We start from the raw sequence: 23,979 nt of genomic DNA, 5'->3' as shown, positions 1-23,979 counted from the left end.
TTGCTTTTATGCTCTTTTTTTTAAATTATTTATGGGTGAGGTCCTTGTCACACACCTGGGATTTAGGCCAATGCCCATTATCCCAACACCCAAAATACCCATTTAAGTCCTCATGTGACCGATGCCGCGACACTGCATCGCAGTCAGATTTTATTCTTTCAAGTAAATGTGAAAAAATATTTCCTAAATATTAATAAAATAAAAGTATCCTTACTCTGGTTTGACTCCTTCATCAATTGCAGTGATTAGGTTGCCAATGATCTCAGTCCGGAGGTAATACAACATCCGGACTCGGAGCAGGACTCTGGAAAAGAGTTTTTAAGTTTATACAAATGCTATTACATATTTTAAATTTTATACATTTTCTACTGATTTTATAGGTGTATTTTACAAACTTTCAGTCAAAAAATGTTTTTTTTTTCGTTTTTATACTATTTTTCTCACTTGTTGCATTGATGTTGAAGATGTTTCCTGAATCCTTCATCCGGAAGAAGCATCTCAAGATCAAGTTCCGATGCCCACTCTCTCTTCATCTGTTCATCCTTGTGTCTTCCCGAGTTTGATTCCTCCTTCGCTCTCTTCCCTTTCCTACCACGAGGAACAGGAGCAGAAAGTCCTGAGATGAAGAAGATTAAAATATTAACACAAAATCAACTTTTTTAAATTATTTTTCCCCAAAAAAAATCCTCACAAACTATTTGTATCAAAAAAATATTGTAAAAATAAAGTAGTTATTGTTAAAATACCTTCATGGTTTCTAAGATCGATGCCAGTTGTGAGAGCAACCTCTGATGGTGTGATGAGATCCCACATGAAAAACTGGAAAGAAAAAAAGGTTTAAAAACTGGTAAAAAACATTTAAACGCAACAAAAAAACTGTTATAAGTAACACTTTTCAAAAAAACCTTTAAAATTGTGTGTAAAAAAGCCATTTTTTACCTTAATTTTTTCATCTCCATTATAATACTTGAGACAGTACATGAGCACGATTCGTGATAATTCCTCGAGCTCCTCATGAGAAATCATCCCCGAGAAACGACCACGAGTTTGTATCGCGCTCCATCTACCCCACCTGGTAAGCAAAATAATTTATTTGAATTTTTTTTGCATATTTTTTATCTATTTTTTTTTACAAGAACGCAAAAAAATCTTTTATTTTTCTACACATTCAATTGAAACTTATAAGTAAATTTTCTGTACCAAAGTTTTAGCTCCTTTACAGCCTGTCATCAGGGAAAATTTTACGCAGCATAACCAATAAGCATTGATCTTATATTTTATAAAATTAAAAAACAAAAACCAACCCATAAGTGAGAAGACACTTTTCGATCCGGAAGCAATCTCTTCTTCCCCATCCTTTCCTCTGTCCTCCACCTGCTCCTCCAGCTCTGGATCGGAACTTGGATTTCTTGGATCTTCCCTCTGATCTTTCGTCTCCGGACTCGTACTCAGAGTCCTCCGATTCCGATCCGATCTCCGCGAAGATCTCAGCATCATCAGAGTTTCCTCCAAACCTCCTCGTTTGCTTCCGGTGCCGAGGAATCTCAAGGATCAGTTTGTTCTGGGAGGAAAAAGAGCAAAAGTTGATCAGAAAGAACAAATGGTTATTTATACAAAATAAACTTTTCATTAATAAAAGAATGACTGAAAATATGAATAGAAAATATAAAAAATATATATCATTATAGTTATAAAATGTGTGATTTACGAACAGAACTATTTAAATAAAGGGTAAAAAGTATATTATAAGTACAATAACTTACATCTTTTAGTTGCTGAAGATCTAAATCAGCTTTCTTTGCCCATTTCTCCCAAAAGTTTGGATCATCCAATGAAATGTCAGATTGGTCGACGTTTGAAACGAAACTTGCCTGCATGGAAATCTCATATTAGCATCTAAGTAATGAGCCAACTCCGACCACAGTTTTACCTTTGAAAATGTTGATCCTTTTTCTCCGGACTCTAGTGTCACCGTGTGGGCTCTTCTGTCCAGGATTTGATCAATGTCCTCTTCACAGAACTTGCTCGCCGCATCATCATCATCCATGATTGCTCCGTATGCTCCTCTCTTCAACAAATCCTCCACCTCAGTCTTCGAGAGCTGGGGAGCCGTTGTCTGCACGAAAAAAAAAATTGTAAACTAATTTTTTGGAAACATTTCATAATTTTGGAAACGTATAGAAAACTATAAAAATCCAAATAAAAAAAAACACCAAAAAATGTTCAGATAGACAAGGTTTTGTTATAAACTTACTAATAATTTTAAACTTGATACCAGTTTGTTCATCAGTGTGCAGACATATTTTAAGAAAAAATCAATTTTTTATTAAATTCATATTTACGAAAGTCCAAACTTTTTTTACTTAATTACAAATTTATACCAACTTTATCTTATTTATGAAATTTATTTATGAAAACAAACAAAGCATTTAACAAACCTGGCTTGTGATTTGGTCTTGCCTTCCACTTATAGATTGAAGAACAGCTTTATCGAGTCCTAACTTGAGCGACGCTTTATCGAACATCTCCCTCTCATACGAGTTACGAGTGATCAACCGATATATCTTCACAGGTTTCTGTTGCCCGATTCGGTGGCAACGAGCTTGGGCCTGGGCGTGGAAGATGTGGTATGTAAGTGGAGTTGGTGTAAATAATTATAATAAAAATTTGGGAGATTAAAAACCATGGGAATAAAAGTAAAAAGACAATATTTAAATACGTGTTAGTGTTGTTCAACTTTTTTTTGGAAAAAATAAGTTCACAAATTTAAAACTTTATAAAATGTTTAAAAACTTCATACTATATTTAAAAAGGGAATTAAGAATTAATTGTCACCTGAAGATCATTCTGTGGATTCCAGTCGGAATCGAAGATGATGACGGTATCAGCTGCGGTGAGGTTGATCCCAAGTCCTCCTGCTCTTGTACAAAGGAGGAAGACAAAACGATCCGAACCTGGAACAAAGAGGAAAGTGAAGATTTGGCTCAGCTTGTTTTATAAACACTTATAAGCAGTGAAAATCTTGTTAGGGTACAAAACTTTGGAGCTAAAACATATATTGTCAGCCCTATTTCCCAAGCTGAGGTGACTGCTTTTTATTTAATATTTCCAATATTACCAAATCAAACAACAAACTGCTTAAAATTGAAGTTCCCACCTTTTCTACTAAAACGATCAATAGCCATTTGTCTCTCGTTACCACGAATACATCCATCTATCCTCTCATAGAAATAACTCCTCTGCACAAGATAATCCTCCAAAATGTCAAGGACTCTCACCATCTGGGAGAAGATGAGGACCTAAAAAGGAAACAAAATGTTTTTTTTACATATAACTGACTTTCTTTTGAAATTTTTAGAAAAAAATACTTTTAAATTTTTATTCTTTTTAAAAAAGGATACAGCACTTGGAAAACTTGACATGTGTGTCATAGTATGCCTATAACAAAAAAGTATATTAATTTGCCACTTTTCTTAAACAACATATATCTAATTAGTTTTAACCAAAAAAAGTTATTTTCCCACCTTATGACCCCCTTGTTTTAACCTTGGAAGCAACTTATCAATGAGGACGAGCTTTCCTGAGCTTTGTATCATCGCTTGTAAAGGATTCTGCTCATTGCTCATCACCCGATGCTCCTGCATGATCTTGTCCTCCGCACCTGGATGCAAGGATCAAATAGAAATCTTCAATATTGTCCAAGATGCATAAAATACTGATACTGTTCGTTTATATAATAAACTGTACATTGCCAAGAATTTTACACAACATACACAACAAAAGTATTACAATGCCAAATCACTACTGTTACCACAAAGATCCCTTATTTCCTTGATTACTTAAACAATTAACAACACTATTTTAGAATCATAAGGATACGATTATATAACTCTTAGTAGTTTACTACCAAATGGGACAATTTGAAAGAATGAAAAATGTCCCATCCTATACCAAGCTACTATACAAACCCACCTTTAATAAGATAAGGATGATTGCAACACTTCCTCAGTTCCATCATCGTGTTCATCAAGTTAGGAACGTTTCCTCCAGTTGTTCCTTTCGCAAGGAACTCAAAATTCCTCTCCAAGATCGCTCTGAAGAGGAAGAGGAACAATTATCTTAATATGGTGAATTTGTAAAACCGCAGATGTAAATTTGTACAGCATGTGGCAGTTGAAAATGCTAAATGCCATTAGTATGTACGTTACATTTAAAAAAAAACACTATAACAGCTAAAGTTAGTATGAACGAATCTAACTTATTAACGAATGTAATTGCCATAATGAAGCAAGTGTGTCACAGTTTTTATATCCTTTCAAAATCCGTAAAATGCATGTAACGATGTATAAAACAACCACATAATTTTATATCCTTTCAAAATCCGTAAAATGCATGTAACGATGTATAAAACAACCACATAATTTTATATCCTTTCAAAATCCGTAAAATGCATGTAACGATGTATAAAACAACCACATAATTTTATATCCTTTCAAAATCCGTAAAATGGATGTAACAATGTATAAAACAACCACATAATTTTATATCCTTTCAAAATCCGTAAAATGGATGTAACGATGTATAAAACATAATACACACCTATAATACTTCTTCTGTATACTGGTAAGTTCAACCTCTATGATGGTTTCTTGTTTAGGAGCCAACGACTTCTCCACATCTTCCTTCAACCTACGTAACATCATCGGCTTCAGGAGCTCCTGTAACTTCTCCACCTAGTGAGGGAAATATAGGATTTTCATATAATACTGTTGCAGCCAGGCATCTTATACTTGTATTCAGGCTCTTCCAGCAAGAATAATATGTAGCTCTTACAAGAAGAGTCAAAGTACAGATATATGATTTCTATGTCAAAAAAAACATATTTGATAAGAAAATAGCATTAGTTTGTTGCAGTACAATGCAGCTATGCTTCACAACTACTAACTTTACAAGAAGATGATCAATCTGTTATGAAAACAGTTTTCTTACCACACCAGGACTTGAACCTTGAACCTTCTTTTTCTCGCTTCAGCTCTCTGGTTAACCACTCATTATATACTGAAAGCAAATCACTTAACTTTCCATTCTTAAGTTCTATTCTGTGTACAATATTTCATTTTCTATAACCGTAATACTAGCTGAATTTCAGCTGAAAATAACTGGATTATCGCTCTGGAAGCTCAATAAATATTTAAGCTTATTGAAACAGCTTTCTGGTAGTAAGAGACACTTTTAACACAGAATGTAATAAACTTAATTTCTTAATTTTGTTCTAAAAAAAAAATCCTGAATGTAGATATGGTTCTAAAAGCTGTGGAACTTATAAACCAACTCCTGCCTTTAACTATATTTAAATGTGCTAAGTTGTGTGTTATGCAATGCACAATTACCTGGGTATTATTCTTCAAATTGCCAAATTCAAGTGAAAAAGCTTGCTGGCAATTAAAGGTCTCCGGTTGTAGGAAAGAAAGCAGAGCAAATAATTCTTCCACGTTGTTCTGTAGTGGTGTACCAGTGAGTAAGACTTTATGTTCCTGCAATAACAAAGTATAAATAATTTTTAGTTTTATTTGTTTTTTTTTCTTGAAAATAAATTTGCCGTTTTTATCAAAAATCAAATATTTGTAAGTTGTAATTTTTTAGTTTCAGTGTTTTGCCAATCTGGCGTTAATTCGATTTCCCTTACTATATGTGAACCTCATTTAACATTTCTTCGCATTATGTAGTACAGGTTGTACGTTGTCAATGAAATATCTTATTTTATCTTAAGCGACACTTACACACACAGAGCAAAAGGGGATAAAGTTATTATGGTTTCTATTGGGAAATCGAAACTGCATTGTTAAGTCACAAACCCATTGTTTATATGAATGCACAACTATTGTCTGTGTAACAAAGGACTTCCTGTCAGATGAGACATGTGACCTGGGTACCTCCATTCCTAATGTGTTTTACACAGCAAACCAGTGGAATATATGTTATATCATAAAATTCAAAACCCGTTAATTTGAAAAGTATATTATTTTGCAAATTATCTCAGCTTTTACTTACTATCAAAGAGACATTAATAAGGAATTTTATTACTAATATTACAATTTGTTTGGTTTCAATATTTTCTGATTAATGCAGTGCAGAAAATAGGTCTGCCCACCAGAGGTTTGGCACCTTAGAACCTAGTTTATCTGAATTAACAGACATGACTCACCAGTTGCATGAAACGAAGAGATTCCACGAGTTTACACGAAAGATTCTTCAACCTGTGAGCCTCGTCAATGATCAAACATCTCCAATCCACATCCCGAAGATGCGGGGTGTCTAGTACTATCATCTCGTACGTCGTGATCACTGCATGAACTTTGTAACATCCAGGGATCTCATCCAACTGAAGAGGAAGAAGAAGAGGAGGATAAGTGATGCAGAGAACCGTGTTTAAACATTATTTATTAAAGGATTAATTTATGTTATCTGATAAATTTTAAGCTTATTTTTTTTTAAATATCAAGTACTAATGCTACAAAAAAGTACCGAAACTAACAAATTTATTGCGACATACAAAAAATGTTCCTAGGACCCTGCAAAATCAGAATAATCACTATAAATGGCAGCGCAATAAAAAAAGCAACAAGGATTTTAAAAGGGACTAAAATTTATTTCCAGCAGAACAACAGAACTTGTCAAAATAGTGAAAAGTTATTTTAATTTTGGGCTAAAAAATTCAACTGTGCAAACGTACATTTTCATCTCTGCAGAACCATTCATAAGTATGTAGCATGTCTCTGCTTGTTTGGCTACCATGGTAAACAACTGCGTTTATTGTTGTCCAGGATTCAAACTCACGCTGCCAGTTTGCAATTGTACTGAGGGGGGCAACAACAAGGAAAGGGCCCTGCAAAGAAAAATGAAGGGTTTTAGAAACAAACAAATCATAATACTAAAGGGGAGAAAAATATTAAACAGTTTGTGTGTTTTTGAGCAGACAATAGTAAAGGACTTTTAGGGCCTATAATTGAATTGAAAAACAATGACCAAACCAACTATAAATCGTATCTGCTTATCCTTATTTCAGTTCCCACCAATAAAGATATAAATGCCTAAAGGTCGTGTCTACTATATATACACCAAAATAGCTTCAGCAGCTCGACTGTAGGCATGGGAGCAGCAACCATGGATAAGTTATTTCCAGTCCCAGACCAACACTACAACTTACCCTGATTCCATGATCAAATATTTTTTGCAGAAAAGTAATTGATTGAATAGTTTTACCGAGACCCATCTCATCAGCAAGTATGCAGTTTCGCCTGCACAAATTTGAAATTTAATTTCGGCATAATTTCTATCCCAAGTACAACGCCTAAATTCCATTCAAAAATAGCTCTAAGCAATAATACTGCCAGACAGCTGCAGAAATTAAATTGAAATAAATGCATTTCCTACAAATGTACAAAACCTGTACATATATACCAGTAATATAAATACTTTTTGTTCCAACTTACTTATTATACCAGTTAAATAACAGCCAGTTAATTCCTTCAAACTGATAATCACGAAGTCTGTTGTTGTTTTGGAACACAGTGTTGTCCTCTGACAATCTTTTCCACATGTCTTTGTGTGGACGGCTCTGTTATAAAATGATATTTGAAAACACTGGGTTTGAATAGTTTCTGGGAAACACTCGTTTTTAGGTAAATACTGAAACAAACGGGTTTTGATTGGAGAAATTACAAGAATTGCAAAGAACTAAAAATGATTGTTTTTTATCAAAAAAATTAAAGCTTCGTGTTGTTCAGGGAAAGTTATATAAAACACACTAGAAAAAAAAATCTTTACTGGAAAAAAATATGCAAAAAGTTAATTTTTTTGGAGAAGAAATTGAAAACACATGAAAATATTCATATTTTTTTGCTTTGGGAAATACATCAATACAAACCATTTTCTTGACTGGGGGACGGAACTTGCATCTGGACTCAAATTCGAAGATCTTATTCTTATCAATGTCCTCCTCTTCCTCCCATGTGCTATCCTCATATGCAAGAGAACACCACTTGATCAGGAAGTGCCGAGTCACCTGATGTAACAATCGAACAAGAGTTAGCAAAATTTTAGCCAAAAAAAAGACCGACAAAATGACGTTGTTTTAACAATTTTTTATTTTTTACACCTGACAAACATGGTGTATTCATACACTCCATGCTTACTGTTCATTAAACCGCCATAAAAAAACAAAAACATATTTGCAGAGAAATCTGTTAGACAACTGTATTAGCACTAGATCAGGATTAAATTCACAAAAATTTATTACAGTTACTGCCAATAACTACTTTACAAAATAGGAATTCCCACCTTTCCAGTTTCTTTATCTTCATTCACCATCACATCCAACACTCTGTCAACTTCCACAAAGTCGGGGTTGAAAATTTCATCATCTTCGACCTGAAACGATAAAAAAACATGTTTTAAAACAGGTCGTACGTTCATATAGATTAAAGAGGTTAAACAGAAAGCGACTTACTTCAGGATAAACAAGTTCACCCACTATGTTGGTGTTCTTAGCAATATAACGCTTGAGTTTTTGATCGAATCGTTTGTCATCAACTTCTTCCTTTAGTTTCCACTCACAGTGGAGGTAGGAACTAAAAAAGAATATTTTGCATAAACGTCTTTATACATCGTCATGCTTATTGGAGGGTTATAACATAGTGTTTCAATACATCGGACACGTATGGTGTATTCATACACCTTATGCTCACTGTCAAGCTATAGACACATATTCTTACACCTCATGTTCGCTGTTCAGTAATAAGTAATAACATTATTTTCATATACAACAAATATACATGGTGTACACTTCATGCTCACAGTCGAGCCGTAAGGTTGTATCGTCTTATAGACCAATCACACGTGGTGTAATTATACACCTCATGCTCATTATCAATACAACATGAAACACTCCCACTCACTAGTTCTTATATTTCAGGAAGAACTCTGTTTCTCCTACTCCCTCCACCTCCTCTTCCTCCTCCTCCTCCTGTGCTCCCATTGATAACTTCCGGATGCGAGGATTCTTAAGTGATGTAGGGCTGAGCATCGGACCTGTCTTCACTGCTTCCCCATCTGTGTCCGTAACAACAAGAGGTTCTTCTGTGAGGAGACAAAAGATAAAAGATAAGTTTTGTGACCTGAGACTATTTTTGTTGGGAAACACTGCAGTATTTTTGTTGGGAAACATTGCAGTATATTAGATTTGGAAACACTGTTTGCCTTTTGAGCTCCTAGAAGTTCCACTATAAGCAATTTTAGTCATAAACACTGCTATTCTACAGTATAGATGAAATTTGTTACAATTTTTTAATCTAAAGTTAACTGGATTAAATTAGTTTTTTTTTTAGTTAAATATAAACTCGTCGAAAAAAGTTTAATAAACTATTTACCCGGATGTTCTTCATGAGATTCGGACTTCCTCTTCACTCGCTTCTTCCGGATGCGGTGACAGAGGATTTTATCAACAATCATGATCTCTTCATCTTCAGGGACATCCTGAAAAGATGAAGAGGTTAATAAAGTGCATCAACAAAGATAGGAGATTATTTAAAATGGTGAATTGGGAAAACAGAGCAAAAATTGTGCAAAAAAAGTAATAAAAAATGAAATTTTTCTTATAGATTTCACCTTGTTTATTTTAAGCAACATTCTTGTTTGTACTTTATATATTTATATGTCTATAAAAATTTATACAGGATTATTGCATTATAATAAAAAAGTAACAATGGATAAAAACTTACATTCATCTCAACCAGTTGATGTTTCTTCTCCGCTACTTCGGGGATGATGGCATCTTCGTCATCACCACTAAACGCAAGATCCATCGTCTCTGTGTATCTCTTCCTCTTCACGTTACGACCAGATCTTCGCTTCTGGGTCGAATGTGGGAGAAATGAATATTTATTCAGGACCAGGAGTGTAACTTATAATGTGCTGGTGTATAATATGCATGTAAAATGAGGTGCATGATTACATTGTGTGTCTGATGTTAGTATACACCCTGTTTTTAACTTGGCAGTGAGCAAAAGATGCTTGAATACACTATGTATGTCTGATGTTTAAGAAGACACCCATGTTATACCTTGACAGTGAGCATGAGGTGTACAAACATGTGTTTATGTGTTTTATTATAACTTGACAGGGTATTAGGTGAATGAAATATACCATAATATTTCCCCAACCTACCTCAATAAGACTTTCATCTGGTGAAGCAGGAGGGGTTGTAGTATGCACAGCGTCAGTGGCGTTCATCTCGTCACCAGAGTCATAACCTCGCTTCCGTTTTTTCTTTGGCTTCACTAGGGTAGCAGGGGGTCTGGAAATAATGTGGCAATAAAATTTTGCCTGCAGTTGCAATACACTCATTTTTTACTGTTGGCATCATTAGAATAATTGTAATACTCTTAGACTAAGTTAAAGTTAAAAGTATTGCTCTATGCAAAATACACGGGCTATGATGTATATGCCCTTAAAAAGAGTGTATTTATAATAATCGAATGTCACGCCATTTTTTACTTCAAATTAAAACAAAATAAAAGTATGTCGAAATAGGTGGAAATAAACATTTATTTAAAAAAACTTAAATTAACATAATTCTCACTTTCTTTTCCTGTTAGCTGAAGATTTGATTTTCTTTGAATTTTCAATTTCAATAAGATGGGATTGAGAGGATTCATCTGGATCTGGGATGAAAGTTTCATCTCGTACATCGTTTGTCATGCTGTCTCCGGAGGTTTCATCTGTTCAAGGTAAAAAGGTTTTTAAAGAAAACTCAAACAAAAATATTGAAGTCCCTGACCTCAAGTGGTGGCATGGTCCGGAGTCATAGAAATAACATATTTGAATTTGTTTTACGTGGTTTTAAGACAAGAATATTATAATTTAAGTGTCTGTTTGCTCAAAGAATCTTTGCTTAACACTACAGGACCTCATCTACACAGACTTTAAATGTGGTTTTGAATGGTGGTATAACTATTTACTTGACTCCTTGACCACCCCTGTGATCTACATAAATATAAAACGAACCTCCCGATTCCCCACCTTCAGAAACAACGGCAGATCTTTCTTTGTCAGATTTCTTGGACTTTTTCTTCTTTTTCTTTTCACCAGGTCCACCATCACTCCTTTAAACAACAAAACATATTATTTCGATTCTGTTGCTGCCATAACCGCGTGTTATTTTAAGCACAGACAGTGTCAATGTGTCATCACGCCTGAAGGTGGCCTAACAAATACAGGTTTAAAATTAAACACTGGTATCATTGTGGGCCTTTGTGTATGTTAAAAAGTTATAGTATTTATGCTGTTAAAAAAAGGTAAAATGCAGCAAAACAATAGTTTTTAATATAATGTTCAAGTTACCCATCATCGGTGTCCTTCTTCTTCTTTTTCTTGGGAGGAGCTTTCACTTTCTTTCCTTCTCCTTCTCCTTTTGATCCTTTGGGAACTTTTGGTTTACGAGGTCGTTTCTTTTTACCACCTGCAAGAAAAAGGCAAGATTTAAAATTAAACAAACAAAATTTACACAATTTTAATATAAATTTCTTAACAATTTTACATAATTTTTTCAGAAAAAGTTATTAGCCATATAAATATACTTGTGTGCAATCATATTTCATTGTAAGCATATACGCTAAAAAAAATAAAGTATTTATGTAACATACCTGGGGTCATAGGGTCTTCCCCCATTTTCCCGGGGCTTCCAGCATCATGGGGTGAAAACCCAGGTGGGGCTTGTAGTTGGGTCATAGGGGGTCCACCATCCTGGGTTATTAGGAAAATGTGAAAATATATTTTGGCCAAAATAAATAACGTTTATATATTGTATAAGCATTTTATACGGCGCTGGGCATAATGTTAGCGCCTATCTCTCATATGTTCTTGGGCAAGACACTTAAAGACAATTGTTGTCTAAATTCTCGGCCAAACTTTAATAACAAAAAATGTGTCTTACCGGCATACCAGGCTGTACATGGTGTTGTGCGTTGTGTAGTTGAGACATGATCTATAAGGAAAGATGGAAAAATAATAAATAGAATCACAATATTAATTGTGATAAAAGACATTTGTGTGTCAAAACATAATAGGCAGACCTAGTTTTAAATTTGGGAAAGAATAAGAATACCTTTCTATTTTTTACATAAAAAAAATATATGAGGAATAAAAGATGGCTTCTATCGATAGTAATCACCTGTCGGATGTTGCGATCCACCTCCATTAATCTTCCTCTTATCTGATCCGATCTTGGAGGTTGATCCGGAGGTTGCTGCTCCGTAGATTCAGACTCCTCCTGTTGGACTCGCTGAAGTTGAGCTTGGAGCTGTTGGGCCTCGTGTCGAAAAGCCTGGGTAGGAAAATAAAGATAAATAACTTATTGTTTTACTTCTGCTAAAAGGAATAACAAAATGACCAACACAGGTTTTCAAGCCTAACTAATTTATAAACAGATAAAGGTGGCTGTACACGGTATCCAGAATTTGTCCCTTTTGTCTGTTTTGTCCGGATTTCTTGTCTGTTTTGTCCGGGACTCGGTAATGGGTTTGCATACGACTTCGCATGCCGGATACTGTGTACAGCGACCTTAAGACAGGTTATTTTTTCTGCGATTCTAATATCTCACAAACCTGTAACCGTTGTTGTAGATGCTGTTGTTGGTTGGGATGCATTCCAGGTTGGCCAGGGTAAGGGTGACGTTGACCCGGTCCCATGTACCCACGTGGGCCCATGGGTGCACCAGATTGTGAGTAAGGGGGTCGAACATGAGGACCTTGAGGGTAGGGGCCTGTCTGAGGTTGGGGTCCGTATCCGTATGGATGGGGTCCATGCGGGGGCTGGTGGGGGTGATGAGGTGGGTATTGGTGCTGGGGGTGAAGTCCAGGGTAATGGGGGCCACGAACCATGGGGTTCTCATGGGGGTGCATGCTCGTTGGAACACCAGGTGGGGCACCAGAGTGGGGTAAACGAGGAGGCATTCCCTAATGTAAAAATTATTAGTTTATTTCAACGAAATAAATGATAAGTTGGTATATATATTTAATTTTTAGTGGAACAAATTATATATATATGTGAAGTTGTTATGGAGTTTCACCTACCTGTACAGAATGTGAATGAACCGGCCTGAATTGGTTTGAATGGCTGGAGTAAGATGGATCACTTGGGTGAACTTGCATGGGACGCACAGGGTGACCAGTTGATGTTGTGGGTGCCATTCCTGGTCTGTAAGCACCTTGGACTTGGGGAGACTGCGGAAATGGGGGTGCTGCACTTGTGGGGGCAGGGGGGAAGGTTACAGTTTGTGGTGGGAAAATAGCGTTTTGGTGTAAGTTGGATGTCTTTGGTTCCGCTGTAGGGCTTGATATTGGCACGGGTTCTGGTCCTGAGAAGGAAGGAGTTGTTTGTTGCTTTACCGGTGATAGTGATGTTGCAGCCTGTTCCATGTTATGCTGGTTGTTTGGTATGGGTTCGGTTGCATTCAATGGTGCAGTGCTGCCAATTGCAGTGATGCCAGGAGCAGCTTCTTGTTCTGCAGTTTGAGGTGGAGGCTCCACTGCTACAGTGTTTTCACTTTGGTTTTCAGAGAGGGGAGCTTCTTTTTCTACAGGTTCATTTGTTTCTGATGTGGCAACACTGGCGTTATCAGTTGGTGGATTATCAGATACAGCGGCCTCACTGTCAGCTAGCTGATCTGGCTCAGAAATTGCAGTTTCTGCTTGATTTGGTGGCTGAGGTGCTGAATCTAATGTTGCCGGCTCAATTGGTGGATTCTCTACCACAGGAAGTTTGGGTTCTGGTATAACTTGCTGGGTTGCTGTGGCAGGGGTGGGCTCTGGTATGTCCAATGGTTTGGCTTCAGTGTTAGCTGGTGGTTCTGAAGGAGCTACTTCTTGCAGTTGCTGCATGAAACTACCACTTGTGTCTAATGGATCACCTAGTATACTTTCTAAATTAAAGTCATTATCAAATTCAGAGTTTTGAGCAGGCCCAGGTTGCGAAGGAGGTGCTATTGTTGAGGGAACAGGTAGAGTCCCATTTGTGACGGAGTTGGTTCTTTCTATGTGTGCCTGGTTTGGTGGTGGAGAAACTAAGACTTGTTGGAAGCCATACTGACTTTGGGATGTTGCATTCACACTTGTAGGTGGGGGTTGTGGGCCTGCTGTGTTGTAGACTTGGTGTGGTTGAGAATAACGTTGCTGTTGGGGTTGTCCCGGCATCATCTGTCTCGGCATGCGCATGGGGCTTTGTTGGGACTGAGAAGTGGGCATTCTGGGACCTGGGTGACGTGGTCCCTGCCAGGTACCATGTGGGTAACGCCCAGTTGGTCCGTAGTACCCATGTTGTTGCTGCTGCTGTTGCATTGATACATCGCCATTGTAAGAAGCATGCATGCGTGGCATTTGTGGGTGAGAAACAGGTGTGGGAACTTGATTTGATGGGGGTGGGGGTGACATCATGTGAGTTGGACTTTTAAACCCTCTCATGCCTTGATCTGCATGGGGGGTTGGGGTTTTTGATGGGGTAACATTCGGCCTAAAGTTTGGGGTAACTGGTCCGGCATTAGCATACTGCTGGTTCATTGTCTGTTTAGGGGAGTAGCTGGGTAACCTACCTCCAATGGGAGACATAGGACCTTGTGGGTGAATGTGGGGTGATGCTTGTGGGGCGGGGTATTGATGTGGGGTAGTCCTTGATGATGGCATTTGAGGGGAAACTGGGGGTAAATTGGTTCCTTGTCGGCTTGTGTTACGCATGGGTGACAGGGGACTGCCTTGGCGTGGTGACATTGCTTGCTGAAGAGGGTGGGTTGGAGCACCCATCATCTGTATCAATGAAGTGTTTAAGTGCCTGGATTTTGACAAAATATTACCACATTTTTTTTCTATTCTCCGTGGATGAGGTTCTTGTTAAGGACATGGGATTTAGGCCAGGCGTTGCCTGTTACCTCAACACCCAGAAAACTTATATTAAAACAAAATTCCTACCTGAGACGACTGGTTTGGGTGAGTATGTGCGCTACTGGGCCCCATTTTTGGTCGATATTGTACACCAGGTGCACCACCCTGCATGGTGGGTTGACCTTGCTGCTGCATTTGCTGTTGTTGTTGCATTGCCTGTTGCTGCTGCATGGACAACTGTACGCCAGAATCGTCGTACTGCCCGGCAGTGCCACCAGGGTGTTTTTGACCTGAATTTGGTGGATTTATTGAGAAAGAAATTGATAGAATATAATATATAAATGTATATAAAAAGATAGATAATAAAAAATTAGAATGGTGCTCTTTCTATAAAAAAATAGGCCATAACTATTACTACTATGTAATCCATGTTGGTGCACTAAATTTTTTAGGTGTTTTCTTCTGAAATTTACATATGTTTTAAATTTAGAAAATACACTGAAAGTTTGAAACCATCAATTTCTGACATTGAAGTAGAAATACTTAGTATGGCACTCTAGTTGAAAGAGATAGTAGATTCACAATCATTCTTTCCAAACATTTACTTTAAACACACAGGCATATTAAGGCTGACCAGATTAGGTATTGATTATATATTTGATATTCTGCTACCTGACATGATTTGAGTGGTGCTGGGCCTTTGTAGGGAACTATACATTGAAGTGTGAGGAACGCCTGGAACTCGCTGTGGGGTTTGCCCGGGATATTGGGGCATGTACATGGATGTGGGACCTGGGGTGGTCGGGGGAGCCGTGTTCATGCCTGAACATGGAGGTTGTATAAGATATCTTGGAAGATAATTAAAGTAAAATAACTACTTGAGTGAAAGAGACGGTTACTTTAATATACTAACAATGACAAAGCCAAGGGGCTAATTATATATGACAGTGAGTACAGGCACCAAACTTTTTAAAATGCAGGGGAAACAGGAATAATTAGATACACATTCCTATGAAACAAATCTCATATATTATATATATTGGTTCACATGGGTAATTGTTAGGTAGTTTAAATATTCTGAGGTAGGCCTGTGAGCTGTCTAACTTACCAAATCGGGTTTGGCACATATTACTGTGATAAACACCTTTTAGCAGGCTGTAATTATACTTTGTCGAGTGTTTTAAAAGTTAACTCATATCCTAGCTTTACTACCTTCCGGTAAATTTGAATATGCAAACTGTATAGAACATACATGAACAAACCATTCGTTAAGCATATTGTAGAAAAAATAAACCTATTTAAATCAATAATTCAGGGATAAACATACCAGGACGCATTTGGTATTGAGCCCCCGCGGATCGCTGCTGCTGGTATGAGGGCATTCCACCACCAGGAGGAGCTGTTTCGGCACCAGGATAATTGGAGGAGGGCTGTGTCGTAGTGAGACATGATCAGAACAAGGAACGCAACAATTAGCAAGCCGTTTACACGTCAAAGCATGAATTAATTATGCCAACTAACTTGGAATAATAGATTGTACGGCAGTTTTAAATGCAGAACACATGGAAACAACCAGATTATTTATAAACATTGCATATACTTTTGTTCTTAAAGTTATTATATAGATATATACAGGCTTGGAAGTTGGTGGCTTACTAAAAAGTGCGTCAGCAACCACTTGCCAATGGTTTTTGTTCGCAATATTGCTGAATGCTGATGGTGGTAGTATCGATCAGAAACATAGATCTAGTTAAAGTAAGCACAAAATGCACCGACCATCATTATATAAAACTTGTATCAGAGTATAACAAGTTGCCTAAGTAACAAATTTTCAAGAAATTTTTAGCGTATGTTAAAAAAACAGATATCTTACCTGCCCTGTCAACGATAATCGATTGTGGGCTTGTAAACCAGTCGACTGTTCCCCTGATTGTCCACCACTCATCCCAGGACCTGACATGAACTGTGAGCCGTTATACATCGTACCTGCAAAAAATAGTTTCAAGAGTTTATAAATGCATCAAGTCGGGAAGCTCCCTATGAATTATTCAGAATTGTAACCCATGGAATATTAGAATGGTGAATTAAGACTGCAATTATAAACACACCGATTGTGTCGCTTGAACCATAGACCTGCAGCATCTCACCAGAGGGTTTCCCGCCTGGCCAGTTGTGGCTGGCTGCCGTTGCTTGCTGAAAACGATACTGCTGTGCGGATATGCTGTCTGATGTAGATAAGTCTCCAGTGCCACCGGGTAAGTAACCACGTGGTTGATTGGCACCTGATGATGGGTAAATATGACTCGATGGCACTCCAGTGCTCATGCTGGATGGTAGAGGTTGATACGCAGAGTTCCCGGCCCCGATTCCAATCATTTTACTCTGTGGGTATCCATAAGGATCATTCCCATAAGCCCCAGGTTGGCCTCCAGGGTAGCCTTGAGATCCCCCAGGGTACCCTGCATTTTGAAACCTGTGCATGTCTGACATCTGTGCACCTGGAACAGCGCTGGTAGGCTGCCCCGCAACCTGCATTCTTGGTTGCCCCGGTTGTCCAGGTAGAGGCATGCCACGACCGGCGTAGCTGGGGTTGTAGTCCTGTCCGGTTGGCATTCCACTGCCGTTATACTGACTTGGCAAATTTCCACGGAACATTTCCCAGTTTGGGTGATATCAACACAAATTGCCTAGTTAAAACATCTCTTCATTATTGCTACACAAACTATGAACTGCCGTGTATCTAACAACGGCCAGTACTTTGTGTAGAATTTCACTAAAGGGTCAAAAGAAAACCAGTTATAAAAGTAAACTTAAAAATCAATTTGTATTTAGCTATTAGTAGTAAAGAATAAAAATACATTAAATATATACAAATATGCCTATACCACTTTATCAAATAAATGTTTCATGAATAGCTTGTAATAAATGCCAAGAACACCTTTAAATTGTAATATCTTTACATAACAGCGTTACTGAATTGATAATTTAGTTGTAAAATTAAAAAAATCTGTAAAACTTAGAGTACAAAACAGACATAAACTACAATAGGAATAATGTTCTGTATAGTTAGGACAATATAATTTAACACTAAAACTTTTTAAAATAGTCATATATACCATATATATATATATATGAACTAACTTTAAAATATTTTGTGTAAAGTGCTAGGAATAGTACAGTAAACTAAAAAACTACTCAGCCTTTGCCTAAGTCCTGACCAAAACAACGGACTGAGGATTACTACAAGCTCTAGATTCTTAGCAATAACGTAATAAATAATATTTAAACGTTTTAAAACGATTTTAGAAATATTTTACATTAATAGTTTAAAATAAATTCGGTAGCGCTAGTCCAATTTAACGTAAATTCCACGCGGGAAAAGGCGGAGAAGTTCGTTAAAACGTTTCAGTTATGACCAAATAAACGACCAATAAGTGTAAAATCCATGCACAAATACATTTTCATTTTATACGCCACGCATTAAAGAAGCAAGATGGCGGCCATAATTACGAAAGAGAACAATGACGCGAGACTGCCTGAACAGTCCGAAGCGCAAAAACACGAAATCACACTGCGCGTGTACCTTTAAAACTGCCGCGGTACCCCAACGATACTGTCCTTGCTATTCGACGAATTCTTCTAAATAACCCTAACGATATTATATTCATTACAATGCTTGAGAACGTGCGCATTTACCTGGCTAAAGCACGAGACAGATCGTGCTAACATAGAATAAGTTGACTTTGATCAAACGCTTTTCGTACAAATTTGTGCCCCGTTTTGCCTTGTATAATATCATGAACGAGTAGAGTGGAGACGCCAGCCAATCAGATCACGCGCTCGCCGAGATATCTCCCCGGATGAGACTGACCTGATCTCGCAAAGAATTTAAATATTAAAGAAACACGTTGCATGCTCACACAAGAGTAAGAAAACGAACGCTAATCTCCCGCCGTTTTGTTTCTTTTTTCTCCTTGCTCTTCTTCTAACCTCGCAAGTTATCTTTACATTTGACCGGCTAGACTCGCTTGTGACGTACTTTCTCTCTTTTGTTCTCCTTCTTTTTACAATTCTCTCTCCCTCATTCACATAACTACGTCACGCAACAGGCATGAGCCCTTCTCCCAAAAACACATGGCCACATTTTTAAACAGAAATTCGATGATATAACGGCCGCGCATTGGCAATCAACCAGAAATTCAAAAGGAAATTATGTAACATTCGTTTCAGTTTCGCTTTCAATCTTACAATTCCTCAAACTTACTTCTTCAGACTATTGTGTAGCACTGGCCTGACTGCGCAAGACCGAAATGGTTTACAATGCCCTTATATTCAGACTAGTGGATCTAACATTGTGCGAAGTGGGTCAACCGTTGTAACGAGCAATTTTAACGCCACTACTTCCCTATTGAGCTAGAATACAATATCTTGCAGGCAAAAACAAACAAGAGCTTCCCCAACTAATTTTGTCAGAAAATTATTAACCAGGACAGACAAAATATAAGAAAACATAATGAGTTATGTGCAACATTTTCATCATAAATAAATTTATTTCGCCAAAATTTTGGAGCACAAAGAAAGGGGGAATTGTAGAAAGAGTCAAAACACACAGGATAAGTTCCTTAAACTATGACATCACAATGTATGTTATGACATCACAGATCAGTGCGAACTCCGAACCCAGGACCAGTAGGAGGTTCTGTGAGGGATGTGAGACCTCCTAGTGGTTCGCAGGCAAACCTTTCACTTCTGGGAATAAAAAAACATTTGATTACATTATTGTATTTAACAAAGCAGAAATGAAAATATGAATTTATAAATAGATTCTACAAACACTTCTCGTGCTAAAAATGGCATCTCTGGAAAAAAGAGGTGAATTTCTACTTCGGCTTCACACGAATGTCCTACTTAAACTTATAAAGTTATGATATAGGTTATGATTGGGCCCTTACCCTTATTCACAATTATATGATGATTCGATATATATATGATGATGTCTCCTGCAAGCCTATTTTAAACAACCACTGTATGGTGATTGGTGGCAAAATAAACACAATCAACATAAAGATTACCTTAAATTAAATAAATACTTTACAAAACATACCTTGGACCAGGTTTTGGTTCTCTTCCATTGGTAAGGTCATCCAATATTTCCTCCATGTCAGATGGTTTTAAATCTTCCTAAAAAAACATTTGCTTAACAAAATAATCAAGTTTACATTTCTATCTTATATAAGTTGTATTAACAGTAAATTTTCCCCATTAATGTACTACAACTACAGTAGTAAGTAAATTTCAATATTTTTTCTTACATAATACATGTCATTTATTTGTATCATCGGAGCATTGACGCAAGCACCCAAGCATTCCGCCTCCATGAGTGTAAACAAGCCATCTTTGGTGGTCTCTCCAACTTTTATTCCCAATTTCTTTTGAATTACTTCAAGGATTCCATCAGAGCCACACAGCATACATGGAGTAGTTGTGCATAGTTGAAGATGGTATTTACCAATTGGGTTCCTGAATAAACACATTTTGATGGTGAATTGGTAAGGTATTCACAAATTCATAATTTTTTCTGCATTTTATTAGTAAATTGATGCACAGGATTTGTAACTTCAATACAAATAAACCAGTTTCAAGAAATATTGTTATAAATGTGGTTTCCAATAACACTTTCATGCCCATGTTTTTTGGCGGTCATGCTATAGTAAACACCATAAATATTGTATGACTACAACTTCCCATAGCAATATTCACAATGAATACACCTTACCTGCAGTGCTGCGATTCGTTGCCAGGTGTCGCCGAGCGCAACTTTCGACGTCCAAATTGTCGCGAGAAAATTAATCATTCTGACGTCATAATACGTCACATCGGTGGCCGTATTTTCGTTACATATTTTCGTTTACGTATAGCTCTAAACGAATATCGGCGCGCGTCAAAGTAACGATCGTTTGTAGTTGACAAAATTGTGTGAAACAAACTACAATACGACTGCTTTTTCATATATGTGACTGATTGCGCAAATTGTTATCTATATTATCGTATCTACATGCTGACGAAAAGATCGAAAAATCTCCCGAGCCATACTACAGGAACGCTAAATCGGGATAAATTAATTTAAAAGTTTATTGGGTGTTTTGACACCGGCAAGCAGCCTAGACGAGAAATTTGATAATTCGTGATCGTAGACAATTGGTTTGTGACGAAGCGCCAGGGTTACGGAATGATTATCCGCTGTTATGACCAAATTAAAAGCTGAAATCTAGAGTGGCGAAATAGGTCTGGCTAGTGACCACCAAGCTTTACCTAAACACAAATTGTATTCACATACTTGTTGCCTTCACGTGCGTAGAAAGTATTCATCGTATAAACGAGACAATCCTTTACTTAATTACAGACGTGAAAAAGCAAAATGCAACCTGTTTTAAAGCACCTGCAGGCTAAATAATGAACATGCGAGTTCCTATTATGATGCAAATAATCGACGTGTGAATTGCTATTATGTCGTGATGAATTACCAGGTCAAACAATCGTTATTGTGATGTGATGGATCCACGTGTGGATCCCCACTATTTCGTAACAAACACACTGCTTATGGCTGAGGAAAACATTGTAAATATAAAGCAGCAATACTTCTGGAACAGATTTAAGTTGATTATTATAGGCTAGAGCCCTAAATCGTTTAGAATGCGATGCAGCGAATAAACATCGTCTGTTTAGCAGTAATATTGTTTGTTTAACTGAATTCTCATGCAGTAATACAGAGGGTAAACCAAACTTGCGTTAGCAAAAAATAGTAACAGACTTTCCAGAAATATGCGTATCGTATTATGTTTTAAGTCTGCTTAACCGGTGTTGCAACTATAAGTGATGTAACAAAATATTGTGGCAATATGAACCGCACTATACAACGAACGTTTGGTTAGTTAGTTAAAAAGCTCCTGTGGGGCAATAATTGAATACGAAAATCGGTATTATGACGTAAATATTCAACGTGTGTATCCCTACTATGACGTAACAAACATTCTGCTTGTCTGATTAAATCCTGCGTAAATAATGACTTTATTACGCGTAGCATAGATTAATGTTGCTACCGCGGGCGAATGCAAGCGGTGAATTAAAACTTACGGGTTGATTTACGCACATATGATTTAATATGGGCTGATTTAATATCGTATTCCCCCTTGGCAACTTAAAACGAACCTAGAGATACCTGTTGAGTGTGCACTGGTGTGGGTGAACGAAACACCAGAACGACTAAATCAAAGAAGGCCGAAGTAGTTGTCCTAAAGAATATTTTACCAAAACATACAAGGACGTATTTTTTATTCAAAATTTAATGCATCCAAAACAATCTTGGTCAGATTTTCTTGCGAGTAAATTGGCATTTAATCCAAGATGAAGAGCGTTCTAATGAGAGACGACGATTTAGAATACTTAATAGATAACGACGAATCATTTTAACAAAATGTATACCGCCGAGTTCAGTGATAAAAAACCTCAAATTTTAAAGATATATTATTTGTCCTCTAAATCTAATAGTATTATATCCACGCACGTCAGAATTCCCACTTCATATAAAGCGATTTCGTTGCTGACCCAGACTTTGGCGACACCTGGATTTTTCAGCGACGCTGCATAAAATTTAAGCGACGCTGCGCTAACCGTCGCGACAGACATTTAGTCGCGTAAGAATGGACACCTGCAGTAGATTTTGGCGACACTGGGCACCGTGGCTCGCGCCGAAACTCGGTTTCGCGACGTTGACGTCGCTAAACTTAACAGTTATTGCCGCGACAATAAAATGTAAATAAATTAAATTGGACTAGGTGTCGCGAGCCAGCTCGGCTGTCGCCGAGCATTGCTCGCGAAAAACGGCTCAATCGCAGCCCTGCTTACCTGTTGTACATGGTGTAGAATGTAGCAACTTCATAAACACGCATAGGTGGGACATCTAACAACTCTGCTACTTTGTTCATCGCAGATATTGGGAGCCAGCCATGTTGACGTTGGGCTAGATCCAAGATAGGCATGACAGCTGCTACTTTGTGGCCTTCGGGGTAGTTTGCCTTTATTGCCTCTATTCTCTGTTTCAATATTATTTTATTAGAAGGTTTGCAATACATAAACACAATATACCTTAAATGGATGAAGGTAACTTATTGCTGGGGTAAAGAACACTTGTTATACCATAGGTGTTTTGAATCATACACCCTGTGCTTATTAGTTATTACTTATGGTTTAGACTTTGGATGCTACTTTGTTATGTGATTCCTTTTTGGTTCTTTAAGGTATGGCTGACATTTTAAACAACCCGTAAGAAACCACTGGGGTGGACAAATGGCCGTTAAGTGTATTTCTAAGTCCAGACAAGACATCTCATACTTCATAATTTTTCTTGGTAAAATCAAATGGAGTGTTAGCGTTGTTTTCAGGAGTATCAACATGGTTAAAAATTGCACCACTGTTCGCTGCAGTAGATCGGTGTAACAAACGTGAATTTTGTCTTGCCTGGGTAATGGGAAAAAGTTAAAAAGTAAAATATATTCAATTTTATACATCATTCTAAGAAACAGGGTGCAAAAAAGCTCTTATGTAATATAGTTTACAAAAGTTATTGATGTTAAATTTTTGAGACAGTCATAATTTAAAACATTATTTAACCTACACAAAAAAATATGTGAAACAATGTATAGTTCATGAAATAATAATTTTAGTATGATAAGTTATAGAAAAAGGTTAAGACAATAGTCTAACTGATGATATTCAAAGTAAAATTAACTCACCACAGATGATAAAGCTTGTCTTAAGGACGACAACATTTTCGATTGAAACAGTATTATCCAGTAGACCTAATTTATTTATATGAATGTAATTTAGTCGGTCATTTCAAACACCTTTCGAAAAAAAAACACACTAATAATAACTTGCGTCTGGATAATAGAACATATTAGTAACTGCAGTAGCAGAACTGGACAGTCCAAACGGGTCAAATACTTTAACACATCTAATCGTCTTTTACATTATCGCGAATGCTGCATCA

At 37.1% G+C, this 23,979-nt stretch overlaps 2 protein-coding genes across 7 annotated transcripts in view; both read right to left on the bottom strand.

Moving 5' to 3' along the window:
- Positions 1–17,724, bottom strand: part of LOC149727161 (uncharacterized) — a 35,194-nt gene extending 17,470 nt beyond the window's left edge. For 2 of the 5 annotated variants that reach the window (XM_089890484.1, XM_089890479.1), the window contains exons 1-38: positions 17,039–17,724; positions 16,804–16,916; positions 16,258–16,360; positions 15,603–15,752; positions 15,018–15,220; positions 13,131–14,855; positions 12,663–13,013; positions 12,230–12,382; positions 11,993–12,043; positions 11,703–11,802; positions 11,401–11,518; positions 11,065–11,162; positions 10,640–10,778; positions 10,225–10,354; positions 9,780–9,911; positions 9,429–9,534; positions 8,958–9,138; positions 8,510–8,630; positions 8,341–8,430; positions 7,928–8,065; positions 7,494–7,618; positions 7,208–7,298; positions 6,734–6,886; positions 6,206–6,382; positions 5,391–5,534; positions 4,600–4,733; positions 3,973–4,094; positions 3,525–3,661; positions 3,158–3,299; positions 2,836–2,954; positions 2,439–2,609; positions 1,931–2,116; positions 1,764–1,871; positions 1,305–1,561; positions 940–1,072; positions 747–819; positions 445–616; positions 215–304 (exon numbers count right to left, since the gene is read on the bottom strand). In XM_089890484.1, coding sequence (XP_089746610.1) covers positions 215–304; positions 445–616; positions 747–819; positions 940–1,072; positions 1,305–1,561; positions 1,764–1,871; positions 1,931–2,116; positions 2,439–2,609; positions 2,836–2,954; positions 3,158–3,299; positions 3,525–3,661; positions 3,973–4,094; positions 4,600–4,733; positions 5,391–5,534; positions 6,206–6,382; positions 6,734–6,886; positions 7,208–7,298; positions 7,494–7,618; positions 7,928–8,065; positions 8,341–8,430; positions 8,510–8,630; positions 8,958–9,138; positions 9,429–9,534; positions 9,780–9,911; positions 10,225–10,354; positions 10,640–10,778; positions 11,065–11,162; positions 11,401–11,518; positions 11,703–11,802; positions 11,993–12,043; positions 12,230–12,382; positions 12,663–13,013; positions 13,131–14,855; positions 15,018–15,220; positions 15,603–15,752; positions 16,258–16,360; positions 16,804–16,916; positions 17,039–17,585 — 7,283 coding nt within the window. In that variant the 5' untranslated portion in view covers positions 17,586–17,724. The remainder of the gene's footprint in view (positions 1–214; positions 305–444; positions 617–746; positions 820–939; positions 1,073–1,304; positions 1,562–1,763; positions 1,872–1,930; positions 2,117–2,438; positions 2,610–2,835; positions 2,955–3,157; positions 3,300–3,524; positions 3,662–3,972; positions 4,095–4,599; positions 4,734–5,390; positions 5,535–6,205; positions 6,383–6,733; positions 6,887–7,207; positions 7,299–7,493; positions 7,619–7,927; positions 8,066–8,340; positions 8,431–8,509; positions 8,631–8,957; positions 9,139–9,428; positions 9,535–9,779; positions 9,912–10,224; positions 10,355–10,639; positions 10,779–11,064; positions 11,163–11,400; positions 11,519–11,702; positions 11,803–11,992; positions 12,044–12,229; positions 12,383–12,662; positions 13,014–13,130; positions 14,856–15,017; positions 15,221–15,602; positions 15,753–16,257; positions 16,361–16,803; positions 16,917–17,038) is intronic. The other 3 variants (XM_089890481.1, XM_089890482.1, XM_089890483.1) reach the window with 3 other exon arrangements.
- A 1,736-nt stretch (positions 17,725–19,460) lies between these two features.
- Positions 19,461–23,885, bottom strand: LOC149727160 (NADH dehydrogenase [ubiquinone] flavoprotein 2, mitochondrial-like). 2 transcript variants are annotated; one of them, XM_089890563.1, is made up of 6 exons: positions 23,723–23,885; positions 23,322–23,447; positions 22,836–23,023; positions 20,243–20,450; positions 20,035–20,111; positions 19,461–19,679 (listed from the first exon to the last, which is right to left on the bottom strand). In XM_089890563.1, the coding sequence occupies exons 1-6, from the start codon at positions 23,756–23,758 to the stop codon at positions 19,586–19,588; spliced, it is 729 nt and encodes a 242-aa protein (XP_089746689.1). In that variant the 5' UTR covers positions 23,759–23,885; the 3' UTR covers positions 19,461–19,585. The 2 variants fall into 2 exon arrangements, with proteins under 2 accessions (XP_089746689.1, XP_089746690.1); XM_089890564.1 differs by lacking the exon at positions 23,322–23,447 and having other exon boundaries at positions 23,723–23,876.
- Positions 23,886–23,979: the final 94 nt, after the last annotated feature.

This window comes from Ciona robusta, chromosome 12 (genome assembly GCF_009617815.1).
Source record: "Ciona robusta chromosome 12, ASM961781v2".
Classification (NCBI taxonomy): domain Eukaryota; kingdom Metazoa; phylum Chordata; class Ascidiacea; order Phlebobranchia; family Cionidae; genus Ciona; species Ciona robusta.
Note: the sequence above shows the minus strand (reverse complement) of the source record. Positions and strands in the feature narration are given on the sequence as shown.

Excerpts from the sequence above, each read along its gene's own strand:
- LOC149727160 (XM_089890563.1), bottom strand. The coding sequence starts at position 23,758 with ATGTTGTCGTCCTTAAGACAAGCTTTATCATCTGTG. Across the intron at positions 20,451-22,835 it reads TTCTACACCATGTACAACAG|GAACCCAATTGGTAAATACC; the intron begins GTAAGCAGGGCT and ends GTGTTTATTCAG. Across the intron at positions 19,680-20,034 it reads GAACCAAAACCTGGTCCAAG|AAGTGAAAGGTTTGCCTGCG; the intron begins GTATGTTTTGTA and ends TTTTATTCCCAG.